Here is a 19,335-nt window from a genome sequence, read left to right as displayed (position 1 = left end):
TTAATGGGCCATTATTGGGCTAGCCCGTGACAGGTCATCGGGACCACCGGAGGAAGTTGGGCTCATTAATCGGACGGTCAGGATTATGCAAGGGCTTTTAAGAGGGGGGTATGGGGATCCCGCTCAAAGAACTAGGGCTCATCTCTCGTCGCTTTGCTCCGTGAAATCTAGCGTGGAAGAAGATGAAGCTCGTCAGGTGAGTGATACGGGCCGTCATTTTTCAAAAATTTTCTCTTTTACGTTTTGCGTTATGTTGGTTACTTCCCGATGTTTGATCTGTCGTGCCTGTGTTTGATTTTACTTTTTTTTTTCAGGTTTTTGATGAAGCTTAATAACGAAACTGTCTCCATCGAGCTGAAGAACGGCACTGTAGTGCACGGAACTATCACAGGTCACATTCCTTTTTGGGGTTGATGCCATTTTCCGTTAGTTATGACCTAAGTTTTCGAGGACGGCAATATCAAAGAAAAATTTAACCGTCGGCTAATGTTGCGTTTCTCTCCGCAGTTACATTGTTGTTTTGTGGCTTAGTTTTATCTGTGGTAGCAGAGTGAATGAAAAATTTCAAGGAAGATATTGTTTGTGCTTTCTTGAATATTTATATCATTGAGCTAATAATTTTGGTCTCTGTGATTTGCGCTTCTGGGGTTCAAAAAATATTTGCAAAATTGTATTTTCTATTGCATTTAACGCTTTGATTCGTTTTCGCGCTATAACGCTCGTTGATGAGTTTCGTCATGGTTAGTATTTTACCAGAAACTTTTTTAATAATGATCTCCCTTCCTCTCACATTTGTGTCGCTCATCCATTTTAATCGTAAAAATTGGACCATGATGCCATGGATTTGATTTGTGGGTAATGTCTTCCGAATACTCTTAAGCAATTTGCGTATTGTCTTTGTGGCGATAAGATTAAAAATTGTCAAAATTGTAGAAATTGGAACGTGCTGCCATGGATTTGATTCCTGGGAAATGTCTTCTGAATATTCCCTTTTGCAATTTGCGCATTATCTTTGTGGCGATGAGATTAAAATCTCCATCTAAAGAAACGTCCTACTTCCTCGTCTATTTTGTGCAAACTGTGATAAATTAAAGACATGGGCAGAGTAATGGCTTAAGTAGCATGCATTCACTAGTCCAGAAAATAATTTATAATCATGATTTAACCCCTAGATCGTCAATATAAATACTTGTTTTCTCTCTAAAGATAATTATTTTGTGTTGTTAGGAGTGGATGTAAGCATGAACACGCACTTAAAGACGGTGAAGTTGACGCTCAAGGGAAAGAACCCAGTGTCCCTTGACCACCTTAGCGTGAGAGGCAACAATATCCGCTACTACATCCTACCAGACAGCCTTAATCTTGAAACATTATTAGTTGAGGAAACGCCAAGGGTGAAGCCCAAGAAGCCCACTGCGGGTACAAAAGTTTTTACCCCAATTTTTTCCATTTTGGGTCATCTGTCTCTCTTCCCATATCAACCACATCATTTGAACATTTGCACTATTTATGTGTCTATCCATCTATTTATCCATCTTTCTATCTATCGTCCCTTATCATTTGAACATTGAACTATCTATCTATTTATCCTCCCTCATCAGCCACATCATTTGAACATTTGAACCATCTGTCTATCTATCTTCCCTGATCAACCGCATCATTTTTGAACATTTGAACCATCCATTTGTCTGTCTAATCTATCTATCTTCCCTTATCAGACCGCATCATTTGAACATTTGATGTATCTATTTGTCTATCTGTCTATGTCAATCTGTTTATCTGTCTATCTATCTTCCCTTATCAACTGCGTCGATTAAACTTTTTTCTTTCTCTCTCTAGGTAGACCCACGGGACGCGGCAGGGGTCGCGGCCGCGGGCGTGGTCGTGGACGGGGCCGTTGACCAGATGGGTCTCTTGTGTGAGAACTGTTTGACCATCCTCTCCCATCAACGGTGTATCTTTACGTGGGTTTTCTGCCTGGATGGCCAACGGCTAGTTACTAGTCAGACTTAATTCACCTTCATTTTAATTTTCTGAATTACTTGTCTAGAGATCGGTGCAGATTAGGGAAGGTCTCGCGGTTCTGGGGCGGATCTGATTCTTGCACGGGTCCAGACCCCTCGCATTGGCTTGTATTTATTATGTTAAGATATTATATTTTTTATTTTTAAGTTATTTGGATAGTCTATTTATTTAGTATAACTACTAGGAATTATTTTTTAAAAGTTAATATATATTTAACAATAAGAAAATTTTGGGTTTTTTAGTAACTAATTCATGAGTTTTATGAATCGAATAAACTATCGAGCTTGCTTCTTATTTACAAATGGTGTAGATAACTGAAGGAGAAAGAAGAGGAAGAAAAATATGACCAACGTGGGGAGTTTTGAATTATTGAGATTTATTAGTTATTTACATTATATTAAACTTGCGGTTATAACATAATTTGAGTTCGATGAATCCACAAAACAGTGAAAACTTGACTCTGATATTAAAAAATGTACTGTTGCATTTAATAAATATTTTCTGATAAAAGGAGGAAGAATCACCAAAAAGGAGTCCATTAAAAAACTCAATCGAATCGATCATTCCACTAATCTGAAAATTTAGTCAATTATTATAACAGTACGCTAAGAAAAAGAATCACTGTGGACTATTGACTCAGAACAGCTGCAATGCAGAATTGTGGATGAGGTTTCATCAAAGGAAAGGGACCAACGGTAGGTTGCAGGTCTCATGTCAGCCAGGTCTTTTCCAGGTGGTTTTATTCTATAAAAAGAAAAATGCCCCAGAATCGCAAAACCATTTCACCCAAGAGCCTATGTGCAGTTCAAAAATTCAAACCGGACCGCACAACAACAGCTTACCACGTGATGGGACTATTCCTACAGCCAATGATGGCGTGAAATTCATCCATCACTAGACATGGTAGTTCTGTTCTGTTCGTTTTAAACGATCAAAAAATTCGCACAAAAGAACTGCACAGGGCCTTATTCTTTGTTCTGTTTTTCTCAAAACCGAACAAAATTCGCATATTCGCACAATGCTAGAACAAAATTCGCACAAAGCGAACAAAAGAACCGCATACGGGTCTGTGCAATGTTCTGTTCAAATTTGTTTTTGCTCTATTCGGAAAACCGAACAGAACAAACAATTCACACAAATTCTCATGTCTATCCATCACAGACCCCATCTGGGGATAGTTTGATACTCTCCAGCCGTCAGCATCATCAATTATCATCATCCGTCCGTCAACCATAGAACTGTTACTCAATTTGAATGGCGGGCTGGGGCCGCACATTTTTACAGGAGAAAAACGAAGCTTGAAGTTACCCCCCTCTCTATACAAAAGACTGCCAATTTTGAGAGGACAACACAAGGCTCTCACTTGAGGCCGCTCAGCACGGAGTGGATGACGTGAAGCATGAGCCGGATGCTGTTGGAGTCAGCGGCGGTGGTGGTGGGCAGAGATCTCTGGTGAAGCAGGATCTGATACACTTGGTCAAAGATGGGTCTGACGTGGAGCTTTATCATTGGGTCATTCGGGTCAACGGCGACTGCGACCTGGGTCATCCAGGCCAGCTTCTGAGTCGTGTCCTTGCCCAAGTCACAGGCCAGCTGCTGGAGAAGAGATAAGAGAACGCCTTGGCTGAGAGGGAGAGGGCTCACTGAACACAGCATTGTAAGGTCGACCTGAAGAAGAGTTCATCAAACCACCAGAAACTTAGAAAATTTGGGGATGAGACTGTGTTAGAGCTCGAAGTTGAACTACAACTCCATGTCAAGAATTTTAAAGAAGGTGAAAGAGACCTGGGAGCAAAGCCAAGAGACGATGGAGACATCGCTCCTTTGAAGGGCAGCGGTGAAAGCTTCGTCAAACTTGCGCTCAGAGATTAGTCTGGCCAGCTCCTTGGTCGGGTCGACAGGGACCTCGGCCTGTGAGCACGGAAAAATTAGAGAGCTTTTTTATCTAATTTTGGAAAAACCCTGATTAGGGTTTTCGTGGTTACCACTAAATCCCGAAGGGTTCCGTTGGCTTGTTGGCCGGCCCTGGATTCTAATGGCTTAGGGTTTGCAGCAGCAGCAAGGGACAACAGCTTGCGCTGGCCGTCAGCGACTTCGCTGCTCAGTGTCTGAGTCACCGCAAGCGCAGAGTTAATCGCATCCTGCAAATCAATGGTTTGAGTAAGCTTTTGATCAAATGGCGATTTGATGAGCAATCGTCCTTACCCGCAGAGAAAGAGCCAGCGGCGTATGAGCAGATTCCAGTTGCTGCTGGACAGCCGTGGTGTGCTCGGCCATTCCTTTGTGAAATCCAGCATCTATTTGGTCGAACATTCCTTTACACGCCAGCTCAAAGGAAGGAATTATTGAGCCTTCAAGGCAGGATCTAATTCCATCCTGAATATAAGAAACAGCAAGAAATCAGTTACGGCAACTGGGCATCAAAAGCAGCAAGAAATCTGAACCTGGAGATATTGTTTGGCAGAAGTTTGGAATTGGGCTTGAATTTGTCGAGCAACTGTAACCTCTAGTTTCGAATTAACTGATTTCTCTAATTGATTCACGGCCTTGTCCCCAACCCCTTTCTGCAAACGAGATTCAAGTATTTTCAGTAAATCTACGTTTAGGGAGTATAAGTTTGCGTAAATAATCAAACCTGGAATGAGTCAACGATTGCAGAAGAAATGGCTTTCTCCAGGGCCGGGGTTATGACCCGGGAGAGAGAGGGTCCTAAAGAGGAGTTTTCCTTCTTTATCGCTTTTTCTATGATGGCAGGCAAGTCTTTGTTTAAAACGTTTGAGACAAGGTTTGTCATTTGTTGCATCCTTTCTTTTTCCAGCTTTTCGCGTTTGGCGGTCTCCTCTTGAAATCGAGCCCATAATACGTCGTTGTTGGCTTTGATGGCCTTCTCTATGCAACGACCCAAGGCCACCTCGACTCTTTTACCTTCTTTCGTCACAGGAAGTGATACTGCAGCATTCATCTGGTTCTGCATGTCCTTTTGTATTGTCATAACCTACATGGGAACAACGGTCAAGATCAAAAGCAACACAATTAACCACAAGTTTCATGAAGAAGAAAAATACAGATCGCATATAAACTCTAAAACCAAAGAACTGTGAAACCCAAAACCCTAAACCACCAAATCCTAAAACCAAGAAACCATAAATCCGAACACCCAAAACTCTAAAACCAAAAACGCCTTGGCCCCAGACCCAGAGACCCAACATTTTTAAAATGACAGTTGAACTAAAATAAGATTGTTATGAGGAGATCAGCCACCTTATTTAGCATTGCCTGCATAGAAGCCAGTGCATTTGAAAGGCCAGAATCAGCAAAGTTCGAATGGGCCTCCGTTTCGTTTATTGAACCAGTATCAAGTGGACTAACAGTTGTTGCATGCGACACAGATACTTCAAACTGCTTCGCCTTCTGCTTTTTCCTTTTAGAAATGGAAGAGGACTTCTCAACCATCACAGCTACAGCCGATTCACTAACCACAGCTGAAGCAACACATTCAGAAACAGTTTCAGAGTCATCTCCTGCCAAATCTTTCGATACATCCTTAACAAGGAAATAGTCTTGCTCCACGGACTCGGAAGAAACATTAACTTCGGGGGCCCCTTCTCCCAAGTTTTGTGAACTGGATTCTATTGACAGAGTGGAATCCACCACGACAGTATGCGTTCCTCTTTGGGACTCTGGCTCTTCCTGAAACGCTTTCACCTCAACCTCTTCAGTTTCTGTGACAGGACTCGGACCCACCACAGGGATCTTGATCTCTGCTCCGGTTAAGTCAGGAGCAATACTACACTCAGTAGAAGAAACCGCTCTAGAAAGAATTTCTGACGGAGTGACCAGGTGAGTAAACGTCGGAAGATTGGGAATCAAGTCAGTATCACTTTGCTCAGGTTTACTTTCTTCCAAAGAAAGGTCTGCCAGATTCAGAACACCGCCTTCTAAACCTCCATCAGATTCTGCTGCTTGACAGATTTCAGCTTCCAAATCAGAGATTGGAGGAGCACTAGGCCTGTTTTCTGATTTCAAATCGGCGCTTTCAAAAAAAGTAGAGTCGCCAGGCGAAATTTGACTTACAGAAGATTCCTCATTTACTTCAGGATTTGATGTAATAATATCTGGTGCAGCAAAGGCACCAGAAAGATCACTTTCTATTTCCAACTTTACATTCTCCTGCGGTGGTGGTAAACAAAGAGATAAATCCAATGCGTATTGCTGAATAGCTTGCGTCTGAACACAGTAAACTTGGATCATCTGCATGATATCTGCATAACTGTCGCTTGTAGCTGTAATACTCAAAATTGGCATTTTGACGCTGAATTCAGAGATGTAATCCATCCGGGTTGTCAAAGGATTCTCTCCGTAATTGACATGGATAGCATAGATAACATTTTTCTTGGCATTTGCCAGCAATATTAAGTTTGCTTGAGGCAGAACAACGACTTGATTAAAGAATGCATTCTGAACATCGCTTTCTGATGAACTGATCAATTCCAGAGTCTGCATACACTGCCAAGATTCGCAGTCACTTGGCAGTAGCCAACCCTCCTGGTTGGCCGATGCCCAGAGCTTAACTTCCCGATTCAGAGAACCCTAAAAAATCCAATAAAACAACGTCATTACCGAATCAATCAAAAGACAAGTTGGAGATGTCCAAGGGCGAAAAACAAAGAAAAAATGCTTTATCATAAATCATGAAGCAGAGAAAGATAGGCTATCTTTACAAATTCATTTCTATTCAGATAACTAATCACAAATCGATTGCTTAAGAATTGTATCCTTCATAGTTGTTGAGAAAAAAATTGGCTATCATGATCAGAAAAACTGAGCGCACAAGTTAAATAAAATTTGCAAAATAACGGCTGGAATCAGTAGGAGGAGACAAAAGTTCATACAGCTGTAATGAGCAAAATGTGGTCTGGTCGATGCGGAGCAGTAAGAAACGATACACAATTCACCGGTTGACCATCGTGAGGTCTCAGCGTCACTAATGGAGTGGATTTTCGGTCGTCCCAAATTTTTACCTGGGAAACAAGAATTAAAGCAGGATGTGAAAACGTTTAAAACACATTGTCAAACTTTATTTTAAGGACTAATCCTTATTTGTCCCAAACTTATATAGCACTGGAACATCATAACTAAATACTTCTATTTGGCAAGTTAATAGTACAACTTCGAACAGAATTGAGAACCGGACGTATATGAACCACTTGAGCAAGTTGTCTGTCATCTGACATAAAATCCCTCCAGAACGACAGGGATAATCCAGTGAGAAATATGCATCATCAGATAATTATCTTACACTCTAAAAATTTACAGCATAATAAAGTGAGAAAATATAATACACAGAAAATCAAGAGTGAATAAACTTGCAAGCATCATAATTTGGAACCTAACAAAAATAAATTTCCGTCGGTTATTCAACTGACAACTGGAGAAAAAAAACTTGAACATGAGAACATAGATGAGTCCAAAACAAACTGAGAATGAAAGAGATTCACATCTAAAGATCATGATCCATGGAGAAATATGCCAAGACCCCGGTCAGGTACCTCATCAAACCGATATTAAGCTGGCACGGGAAAGGCGAGTGGGGTGGGCGGATAAAGAAATAGATGGATGAGTCCAAAACAGAACGCAAACAGCCGTAAGTGAGTGAACACTGGGAGGTTGACGCTCCACACTGAAGAGTCCAGAGACTCTCCTCAGTTCTTTCTTCCTTCCCCTTCTATTCACCGGAACTACTTTACAATTGTGAGCCAATCTGACTGAGCCCCAAGATAGGGGGTCCAACAGAATGACTGTATTTTCCAACAGCCTTCATGTTAAGACTTTTAATTCACATTACAGATGCCTTAAGGAGGAAACAATCAATTATCATTAACCAAATCATTGGGATAAAATTTTCAGCTTTTAGTAACAAATAAGCCATTATCAAGAAGTTATCAAGTTCTCGGCTCTAGAATAGCGATTTCTCAATTTATGGCTATCGAAAGATCCTCAAAAGAAAAAATAATGTGCAGAATAGTATATAATTTCGCCCGGCAGTCTCGTTTATAAATAACAAACAAAACAGCTGACTAAGTTACACGTACATGGTGAAGGGATGAGCAAATCCCATCGTTACAGAGCACTCATTTCTAAAATCTACACCCAGAATTCTAAGGAAGCAAAAAACTGGACAGAATTTAGATCCTTTAATTTATGCCAAGCCAACATGGAAGTTATTACTCGCCGAACAAAATCTCTAATCGTTTCAAATTCCAATGAAGGGAAGTCTGAATTGCGCACACAATAATGTCAATCTGATGGTCGTGCCAAGAATCAAAGGAAGTTTTTAGAACGAGAATAAAACAGCTACATCTTCCAACATAGGGATGGGAAATTCCTTGTTCCGCAATGGACGAACGCTGTTCGATGACGAACGAACAGGGAAAAATCCTAGTTTGTGTTCGTGTTCATGTTCATGTTTGTGTTTGTGTTCGTGTTCGGTTCGTTCGAGTTTTGTTAGTGAGATACTAATACTCATGGGCTAATGGGCCCTATTCTATAAGCCCATTAGCCCTCTTATCATTCTCTATCCTAGGGTACATATATACCCACACATGTACTCACTTGAGACTATGTCATTATCTTCCTTCTTCCTCACTTGACATGGTATCAGAGCTCCAGAGCTCTTCCATCTAGGGTTTGACATCACCCTCTCGCTGGTTAGCGAACCCGGAGCGTGACCGACGGATCAGCAACAGCGCGAGCTGTAGCCAGCCCGCAGCCGCTTCCGGAGAAACAGCAGCAGCCGCACGCGCAGCCACAGCCTTGCGCACAGCCGCAGCCGCAGCCGCCACTGCGCGCACAGCCGCAGCCGCAGCCGCAGCCGCAGCCGCAGCCGCAGCCGCAGCCGCAGCCGCAGCCGCAGCTGCAGCCGCAGCCACGCCAACCGCAGCCGCAGCCGCCGCGCCGCGCAGCCGCAGCCGCAGCCGCAGCCGCGCGCCCAGCCGCAGCCGCACGCCCAGCCACAGCCGCAGCCGCGCGCCCAACCGCAGCCGCAGCCGCGCGCCCAGCCGCAGCAGCAGCCACAGCCGCGCACACAGCCGCAGCCACAGCTGCAGCCGCAGCCGCAGCTACAGCCGGAGCCGCAGCCACAGCCGCAGCCGCAGCTACAGCCGCAGCCGCAGCCGCAGCCGCAATCGCCGCCGCAGCCGCAGCCGCAGCCGCAGAAGCAGCCACAGTTGCCGCCGTCGTTCCAATGTCGGAGGAACTCTACTCCACGGGCCAGACTCGTCAACCGGCCGTCACAGCCGAGGGATTCACCGATGCAGATTTCCAGAGAGAACTGTTAGTGAGATAGTCAGCCTTATGGGCTAATGGGCCCTATTCTATAAGCCCATTAGCCCTCTTATCATTCTCTCCCTCCTAGGGTATATGTATACCCAGCCATGTACTCTATTGAGTTATGTCATTATCTTCTTCCTTCCTCTCTTGACATGGTATCAGAGCTCCAGAGCTCTTCCATCTAGGGTTTGACATCACCCTCTCGCTGTCTAGCGAACCCGGAGTGTGACCGACGGATCAGCCACAGCGCGAGCTGTAGCCAGCCCGCGGAGCTTCCGGAGAACCAGCCGCAGCCGCAGCCCTAGCCAGAACCGCAGACGAGTGCCAGCCACAGCCGCGCGCAGTCGCAGCCGCAACCGCGCACAGCCGCAGCCGCGCACAGCCGCAGCCGCGCACAGCCGCAGCCGCGCACAGCCGCAGCCGCGCACAGCCGCAGCCGCGCACAGCCGCAGCCGCGCACAGCCGCAGCCGCGCACAGCCGCAGCCGCGCACAGCAGCAGCCGCGCACAGCCGCAGCCGCAGCCGCGCGCCACCCACCGCCGCGCAGCCGCAGCCGCAGCCGCGCGCCAGCCACAGCCGCGCACAGCCGCAGCCGCAGCCGCGCGCCAGCCGAAGTCGCGCGCAGCCGCAGCCAGCTGCCTCAGCCGCCGCCGAAGCAGCAGCAGAAGCCGCCGCAGCCGCCGAAGCAGCCGCCGCCGCCGCAACCGCAGCACGGGCCGCAACCTCAGTCACAACAGCCGTCTCCGTAGAGACCACGGCTCTGATGTCGGAGGAACTTTACTCCACGGGCCAGACGCGTCAACCGGCCGTCCCAGATGATGGCTTCACCGATGCAGACTTTCAACGAGAACCCTTGTCACACAAGGTTACTCATTCTCTGCCGGCGGTTCCCGACACGACGTGTCTCCAGGGCCCGAATTTGTTACAGCGGTGTCACTTTGTCGAGACTACTCTCAAGGCTCGCCAACTGTTCAAGCATTGCACACAAGCCCCGCTTCCATCGACCCATCCACACTATGCGGCGTGGGAAGCCGAGGAACACTTCGTCCTTGGATGGCTCTACACGACCTCCCTGGCACCCTCGTTCCGTGAAAGGTTCCCTCGCTGCGCCACCGTGAAGGGTTTTTAGGACCAGGCCAACAAATTTTGCGGCCGCGAAGGGGACAACTGGCGCCTCTTTATGCTCGTTGCTAAAGCCAGCAACTTTCGCCAAGGCGCACTGTCCATCTCGGACTATGCGCTGGAACACAAGAAGCTGTGGGACGAGGTGGACTACTACTTGCCGACGGATGATCCGACGTGCAAGTCATTCCAGACCACTCTTCGCCTACGCCTCTTGGGGTTTCTTTGTGGCCTAAACAAGGAGTATGACGACACTCGGCGCCGTGCCCTCCATCGCAAGGAAGGCCTTCCTTCCATTAATGACTTGGTGCAGGAACTCCAGGAAGAGGAGAGTCATTTTCATGTCATTGGCACTCTCTCCTCGGAGGCAGCTCGTGACTCAACTGCCCTCCTCGCGCAGCCTCCCTCGCCCGCTCCTGCTCCCCCCGCGGAGGCGGCCCCCTCCGGGCTGATTTGCTCTTACTGCAACAAGCCTGGACATCTCCGCAAGTGGTGCAAGAAGCGTCAGTACGACAACCGGAAAAAGGAGGCTACCGAAGGGAAAGCTATGGTTGCCTCCTCCTCTACCTCTTCTACCAGCCCGGCGACTATTGAGCAGCTCCAAGCCGACTTGGCCCGTCTCCGTGACCAAGTGGCTACTATGCAGACTCAGACTCAGTCGAAAGCACATTTTGGTGGATTTGGTGCGTTCTCTCTCCCTCAGTCTGAACAGTGGTACGGCTTCTTACTCGCCTCTCGTATCGGATACGAGCTGGGTTCTTGATTCGGGGGCAACCGAACACATGACCCCGTTCAATGACCGGTTTGTATCCTACGAAAGGCATAGTGGAGACCATACAGTCCTTACAGCTGGTGGTGGACGGTTGCGTGTTGCTGGTATTGGGGCAGTGTTTGTAGATGGCCTCGGAGTGGTCAGCAATGTTCTTCATGTCCCCGCCCTGCGAGCTATACTTATGTCTCCTCAGCGTTTGGTTGACAGTTTGTACTGTTCTTTTTACCTCCAGCATAACGGGATGTTTCTATCTGACAAGGTGGATCGGACTACACCGATTAGGCGGGAGAACGGGTTGCTGTTGTTGGACGATGGGGGGCGCTCTCAGTGCTTCCTGCTTAACCGCCAACTCCGACCGGCGGATGTGCAGCGTATGGGACGTCTCCAGTTGGCTCACCAACGGCTGGGTCACCCGCCATTTTCAGTTTTACAGCGTCTCTTTCCTTCGATGTGTACTGGATTGGACCTTCAGACTATCGTGTGTGATGCCTGTCAACTGGCGAAGCACCATCGTTCATCTTTCTCTCCGTCCACCTCGCACTCCTCCGCTCCATTATTTCGCATCCATAGTGATGTTTGGGGACCCGCCCCGCAGGCTAGCCTAAAGGGCCACCGCTACTTTCAGATCTTTGTTGACGAGGCCACCCGCTATACATGGGTCTACTTGTTGACCGCAAAGTCTGAGGTCGCCCCGACAGTCCCTCACTTCTGCACCATGGTTCATACTCAGTTTGGCCGGGGTATCCAGCGCTTCCGCTCCGATAACGCCCGGGACTTCGTCAACACTGAGTTGGCCACGTACTTTGCCGACCATGGGATTCTACACGAGTCCTCCTGTGTGGCTACCCCTGAACAGAACGGTATGGCAGAACGTCGGATCGGGTATGTCACGTCGACCGCCCGTACCCTTCTGGTGAACTATTCTGTTCCGTGGGCGTATTGGGGTGAGACGGTCTTAACGAGTACCCATCTCGTAAACCGTCTCCCCTCCCAGCCCCTCGGGTTTGTCAGCCCACTGGATCGTCTCTTGTTAAAATGGCATGGAGATGATTGGATGAGAGGAGGGAAGGAGTTCCTGCCAGGAGCGGCCCAGATCTGGAATAACCGCTTCAAGAAAAGGCCAAAAGAATATTACATTCAGGCGTGTTAGGCTGGGCCTTTTTTAAAGGCGTACAGCTGTCTCCCACGTGGAGTTATTAAAGAACCTCCCACGTGGGAGGTTTAGTGGATCCTCCCACGTGATCACTTATTACCAGATCACACGTGGAAGTGTCTGATAGTCTCCCCCGAGAAAAGAAAGGGAGAGAGAGGGCAGAGAGAAATAGAGAGGCTCCTTGGTGGGCCACTTATAACCCGTGGCCCACCTACAGTGGAGAGAGATTGCGGTTCCAGTTCAACATCTCTCCATGGCGTTCCCCCATCTCTCACTGCGGACTGGACTCCTCCCTCGCATCTTCGGGTGCACGGCGTACGTCCACGATACGGCTCCCTCTCGCACGAAGCTCGATGCTAGAGCTCTTTGGTGCGTCTTCGTCGGGTACGCTTCTCTCCAGAAAGGTTACCGTTGCTACCACCCTCCGTCTCGGAGATTTTTCATCTCGGCAAACGTCACCTTTGCCGAGCATGAGTCTTACTTCGGTGATTCTACCTCGCCACGCCTTCCGCTGGTTGAGGCGTCTTCGACTCCTTCCTTGGAACCCTTTCCATTTGTGGGACCCATTCCTCCACCGTCGCCGTCCCCAGCCACCTTCTCTCCCTTGCCTCCTACCGTCTCACCTCCCGGTGCACCGTATCCTCCCCCTAGTGCACCTCCTAACCCCGGGAAGTCCATCTCTCACCCCGGGGAGCTACCTCCTACTCTTGGTGCACCGTATCCTTCTCCTAGTGCACCACCTTCCCCCGGGGAGCCTCCCCCTACCCCCGGGGAGCTATCTTCTTCTCCCTCCTTTGCTTCCGCTCCTCCGTCGGACGATGTGTCACCCTCGTCTACTGATGATGATGCTCAGTTGGGATGGCCTATCGCCCTTCGGAAAGGGGTTCGTCAGTGCGCTCGCACACCTCTCTACCCCTTATCTCACTATCTCTCTTTTGATCGGCTAAGCCCTTCCTACCGGTCTTTTCTTTCTCACATCGAGTCACATCCCCTCCCTCGTCGCCTATCCGATGCTCTTGCTTCTCCTCATTGGAAAGCGGCGATGGATGAGGAGATGCAGTCCTTGCTCAAGAACCACACTTGGGAAGTTGTCCCACTTCCTCCTGGCAAGAGGGCGGTGGATTGCAAGTGGATTCATGCCAAGAAGCATCATGCTGATGGTACTCTCGAGCGCCTCAAGTCTCGACTTGTGGCTCGGGGGTTTACTCAGTCGTATGGCGTGGACTACTTTGAGACCTTCTCTCCCGTGGCGAAGATGGAAACACTCCGTCTCCTCTTGGCGCTTGCGGCTCATTCCGACTGGCCGATACGACAGTTCGATGTGAAGAATGCTTTTCTCCACGGTGACTTGACGGAGGAGGTGTACATGCAGCCACCTCCCGAGTATATCCTTGGCCCCCCGGGCACCGTTTGCCGGCTGCGGAAGTCTCTCTATGGACTGAAACAGTCGCCGCGGATGTGGTTCGGTCGGTTCTCTTTGGTCATGAAGATCGAGGGCTACACTTAGAGCAATGGGGATGCCTCCCTATTCTTCCGTCACAGTTCCGTGGGTGTCTCCATCTTGGCCGTGTACGTCGACGACATCCTCATCACGCGGTCCGATTCTGCCGAGGCCGGCCGCCTCAGCTCTGCGTTGGCCAAGGAGTTCGAAATCAAGGCCCTCAGGCTTCTTCGCTACTTCCTCGGCCTTGAGGTGGCTTATTCCCCCCGGGGGATCTTTGTGTCACAGCAGAAGTATGCCATCGACCTACTGGCCTTGACAGGCATGACCGAGTGTGCGCCGATGAGTACTGCCATCGACCCTAACGTCAAATTGGGTAAGGGGGAGGACTCAGCACCGGTGAACGCATATCAGTACCAGCAGGTGGTGGGGAAACTCCTCTACTTGACTCACACTCGGCCCGACATCAGTTTCGCCGTCAACCTCCTCAGTCAGTTCATGCACTCTCCGCGAGAGATCCATCGTCAGGCTGCCAACCGGGTACTCGCGTACCTAAAAGGCTGTCCCGGGAAGGCTTGCTCTTCCCTCGGAGTATGGAGCAAACCGTGAAGGTGTACACTGATGCGGATTTTGCCGGCTCGGTTGTGGACTGTCGTTCCACCACGGGGTACTGCACCTTTGTCTTCGGCAGTCTTGTCAGTTGGAAGAGCAGCAAGAAGGACAAAGTGTCCCGTTCCAGTGCTGAAGCCGAATACCGAGCACTTGCCGATGGGGCCTCTGAAGGCCAGTGGATATACGGGATCCTCCATGATCTTCGTGTGGAGTATTCAGGCCCGATCCACTTCTACTGCGACAACAAGTCGGCCATCGCCTTGGCAAAGAACCCTGGTCAACAGGGCCGGATCAAGCACATGGAGCTCCACCGCTACTTCTTCAAGGAGCGCGTGGACGAGGGCCCCTTTGACCTGGAATTTGTTCCATCCGCTGATCAAGCCGCTGACGTCCTCACCAAGGGACTCTCTCGCCCTCTCCTGCAACGTGCAGTGTCCAAGCTCGGCATGGATGACATCCACACTTCGCTTGCAGGGGGGTGTTAGTGAGATACTAATACTCATGGGCTAATGGGCCCTATTCTATAAGCCCATTAGCCCTCTTATCATTCTCTCTCCTAGGGTATATATATACTCACACATGTACTCACTTGAGACTATGTCATTATCTTCCTTCTTCCTCACTTGACAGGTTTGCTTGCGAACGCTATGCATTTTGAAAAACGGTCAAAATAACTGTATTATCAGAGAGATAGAGAGAGGGAGTGAGGGGGGGCGGAGGGGAGAGGGGGGCAGGGAGAGAGAGAGAGAGAGGGAGGGAGGGCGCAGGAGAGGAGGGGGATCACGGGAGAGGGGGCGGGGGTAGAGAGAGAGGGCCACGGCCGAGAGGGAGGCGAGAAGAGAGAGAGAGGGGGGCCACGGGAGAGGGGCGAAAAGAGAGAGAGAAGGGCCACGGGAGAAGGGGCACGGGAGAAGGGGCGAGAAGAGAGAGCGGGGGCACGGGAGAGGGGGACCGGGAGGGAGGGGAGAGGTGGGTGGCGAGAGGGGAGGGGTAGGGAAGATGGGAGAGTGGGGCGGGGAGAGAGAGAGAGAGAGATCGACACTCCACCTTTCTCTGATATAGTAAAAAATTTACAATTATTATTATTATGATAAAAATAATAGTGTTATTATATTGTAAAAAATATTTCCTCGGGAATGCCACCCGTTCGTGAACAGTTCGTCTGTTCGCAAACCGTTCGCATACCAGTTTGGATTGAATTTTTCAAGTTTGTGTTTGTGTTCATTTGTGTTCGTCCGCACGTCCGCACGAATGAACGAAAATTTTTCCCATCCCTATTCCAACATTTTCAGACACCAGAAAACCTTAAATCACAGAGACTTCAAGTCACTAGCATCCGAATAAGATGTGAATAGCAATCCGATCCAAGTAAAAGTTTTAAGTTAAAGGTTCAAATTCAGAAGGATAATAAAACGGATATGAAGAATACAACACACGACACTTATTCTATTCACAAGTTTTCCTTAGTTTGAAAGCGGATGCACAAGCACAAAGCAAAAAAACACCTTAACTTTACAATGGAGCAAATAAAATATCAAAATGAGTCTTATGAAAGTACATACCGTGCCATCCTTTGAAGCTGACACCAATCGTGTCATCATCCATTGACACATAGACAAATCTGTTATTTCCTGATCATGCCTACCAATAAGTTGGACTCCATCGATTAGTTTATCAACATGACATTTCAGAGGCTCTTCCTCTCCGGAGACTGTTTCAGCTTTGCCAACTTTAGTCATATCAATCTTCAACAAACGGTTACCAACTCCAACAACAAGGATTTCCTAAATACCAAAATTTGACATGTCAGTACGTCACTCATTTATGAAGCAAAGATGTATCATTATATTGAAATTAAAAATTAAGGGCAATCTTACAACGGGACCATCCCGAAGAGTTCAAGTAATCACCTGTTTGTGACAATGCCAACAGACTAAGGGATGAAATGTCACGTCGTCTGAGACAATTTGAATGGCAACGAGAACCTTTCCAGCTATCTCAGGTTTATCCTGTTTATCCGGACCCTCACTAATTTTCCATACAAATATCTTTCCATCCACGCTTGCACTGTCGAGGGACAATAAAAATGAGTGACTGGGCACCAAGAATGAGAAATTTTTAAAACTTAAAATGAACATCAAACCTGGCTAATAAATGGACATCCTCAGCGAAGAAAGCCATATCCGTTACCCTCTGCTCATGCAGAAAAGAAATAATAAACAAGGCCGAAAACTTATAAAAACCAGTTGAATCATGAAATGTGAAGATTCCACATACAATAAAAATTCGAAATTCCAACCTGGGCATGTCCGCGAAGCAAAGATCTCAAAGCAGTATTAATGTTAAGTACACGGATGCTCCCTTGCCTGAGCCCATAACATATATACGATCTATTGACAGCAATCTGACGGCCAAACACAAGACCCGGGTCGGATGTGTACTTTGTAATGGGCGTAACCTCAAGCTGCGGAGGGGAAGACGACCCCTTGACATCAACATCATACACAAAACGATCACCCGGAGAAATAAACCGTCCATGGGGGAGCTTATTGATCTTTCCAGGGCTTGTCTGCGGTAACCCAGTTGAAATCATCGGCGGAGCAGAGGGAACGGTAGGCAGACCATGGAAATTCACCGGAGAAGACGAAGTCTGAGAAGAAGGGTTAGGAGGCATAGAGACAGCGGTCTCGAGGGGGGCCTGAGCGGGCGTGCCCAGGAGAGCCATGAGGCGAGCCCCAGAGTTGGGGGGCGGGCATTGACTAGGGTTCGCCATTGGAGCGCCGAACGGCATAGCGGGCCGGCTTTGTTGAGCGTAGACGTTGGCCAGAGGGTCTTGGCCGTAGTGATGGAAGGGATGAGGGCTGTGCTGATGGAATGCCGCCGTCTGAGGAGGGTAAGAGAAGGGCCCCGGCGGAGGTCCAGGATACGCCATGGGAAGGGGGAATGGCGGGTTGCTCGACACCGCAGTGGAATTTGGGGGCGGCTTGAAGAGCTTGTGCACGTCGAAGGGGGCAGAGGGCTGGTTAGGGTTTCCCGCTGAGGCCATGGCGAGGGTTTTTCTGGAGAAGAAGAGATGGGTTTGGAGATCGGAGGAAGAAGAAGGTGGGTTCAGCGGCGGGGCTTCAATCCTGGGAGATGGCCGGAGCAGCTGCGAGGATTATCTGCGATGGATGGATCTTGGGAGAGAAGGAGAGGTTCAGAGGGAAAGAGAAGCCGCTCGAAGTTTGGGAGAGGGAAGAAGACGCCTGTTGAAATATAATAGTGTGGTGACGACTGACCACGACCTCTCCTTGGGTTGGGCCTTACTGAAGCCCAATAGGGCCCAATAATAATAGTGACTGTTTTTAATTTAGGACAGTTGATTTTAGAGATGGTTTAAACAGATTAATACAATGATAGTTTGAGGTAATTTATGGGGTTAGCACTTATGCTTGCATCTAGTTTCCGGATGTGCATGCAATAAATGTAACAGTGATGATTGAGAGGTCTGAATTTGAAGCACTGAGATTATTCTTCCGAGTGGATGGCAATTTTATATTTCTATCATTTTTTAAAATTTTCAGATGGTACGTTGGTTGAGTTTGAAGTCTAGGAAAAGTCTATATTTGCATTGAATAAGGAAGTGCATGCATTCAAATGGTTTAATCGATTTTTCAGTAGGGATAGTATGGAAAGAATTCTGACTTATGATGATTCCTATGTGTGATGATCTTTATTGCTATCAAAAATAAAAAATTAAGTATAATAGGATGTAATTGTAAAAAAATAAACGGAAGTTCATTGAATCATCGCTGAATGATACTTTGTTGCAATCCTGAACGATGGGCATCCCTTTCAGATTTGATTTGACCTTAAATAAGAATCATGAATTCGTATATAAATAGAATATGAGAGTTCACTTTATGAGATAAGGCACCAAGTACTCAAGAAAATGAGATTTTTTTGGTAAAACTGATCCCATCTCATAGTTGATGTTTAGAGCCCAGCATATCATTACTCAATTCAAAAATATGAAGAAGAAAATGAACCACTCTATCATACTCTTTACTCAATGGAAACTATTTTTATTGCACAATAGATGAATACTCACTTTGGAGCACGGGATATTATAACTTTGCTTCAACTTACCGCTTATGGAACCTTAAAGAAAATTAGGTTATCACAAGAATGTTGAATGAAAATAATGATGTGATATTATGGTATTCCACTAACTTAATGAAATATTGAATCAATTTTTTAAAAACAAATATTTAGGTTTAGTACTCGATGCCTTTTGTTAACTATGTCGACATGGAAAATATGTGATCGAAGACTTATATTTAAATAGTTATGATACAAAGACAATAATTGTTGTGATGCCAAAACAATGGTGTCGTTAGTAGTTAGAATCCAGATGTTTTTAACCATTTTTTACATCTCCCATTAGCTCAGATATATGCATGGTATTGTGCAAGCATAAATGATGCATCCATGTCCTTTCACATTTCATATTGCTCATTAAAAACTCGAAATAAATTATATTATTCAACAAACACTATCATGAGAGGTATACTTAACATTATTTTTATTCAAGGGGTTCCTTCGGCGATTGTGTCCAGGCAACACACTCCCATTATGACTGGGAGAGTTTCATGCACTGATCCGTGTTGAGGTCTATCATATTATGTTATGAGGATATGTTTCTCATGCCAATGACAATTCTTACTTGTTAGAACATTCGATATTAATAAATCAATTTATTTAATTTTTCCAATTTGATGTGATACAATGAAATTACTTAGTGTAACAATACATTATTCAATAAACTAAAAAACCAATAATTTGAGATGACACATTTCTTTTGTACTGCATCAGGGGATCCCGAGGGATACTTATCAAATT

General features: G+C 47.1%; 2 protein-coding genes across 2 annotated transcripts; one reads left to right on the top strand and one right to left on the bottom strand.

Annotated features, from left to right (window-relative positions):
- The first annotated feature begins 64 nt into the window (after nucleotides 1–64).
- Nucleotides 65–2,038, top strand: LOC144712784 (small nuclear ribonucleoprotein SmD1b-like). The gene is made up of 4 exons (XM_078587100.1): nucleotides 65–196; nucleotides 315–391; nucleotides 1,228–1,419; nucleotides 1,840–2,038. Exons 1-4 carry the CDS (start codon nucleotides 183–185, stop codon nucleotides 1,899–1,901), a joined length of 345 nt encoding a protein of 114 aa, XP_078443226.1. The 5' UTR covers nucleotides 65–182; the 3' UTR covers nucleotides 1,902–2,038.
- Nucleotides 2,039–3,070: 1,032 nt separating this feature from the next.
- LOC144712782 (enhancer of mRNA-decapping protein 4-like) lies at nucleotides 3,071–17,690 on the bottom strand. Its single transcript, XM_078587097.1, has 12 exons — nucleotides 16,754–17,690; nucleotides 16,598–16,647; nucleotides 16,365–16,521; nucleotides 16,017–16,238; nucleotides 6,918–7,046; nucleotides 5,287–6,615; nucleotides 4,661–5,020; nucleotides 4,470–4,589; nucleotides 4,231–4,401; nucleotides 4,011–4,166; nucleotides 3,811–3,936; nucleotides 3,071–3,693 (listed from the first exon to the last, which is right to left on the bottom strand). The coding sequence occupies exons 1-12, from the start codon at nucleotides 17,498–17,500 to the stop codon at nucleotides 3,385–3,387; spliced, it is 3,876 nt and encodes a 1,291-aa protein (XP_078443223.1). The 5' UTR covers nucleotides 17,501–17,690; the 3' UTR covers nucleotides 3,071–3,384.
- Nucleotides 17,691–19,335: the final 1,645 nt, after the last annotated feature.

The sequence above is a fragment of the Wolffia australiana genome, chromosome 15, assembly GCF_029677425.1.
Source record: "Wolffia australiana isolate 7733 chromosome 15, ASM2967742v1".
Taxonomy (NCBI): Eukaryota; Viridiplantae; Streptophyta; class Magnoliopsida; order Alismatales; family Araceae; genus Wolffia; species Wolffia australiana.
This window is presented reverse-complemented; position numbering and strand designations above follow the sequence as displayed.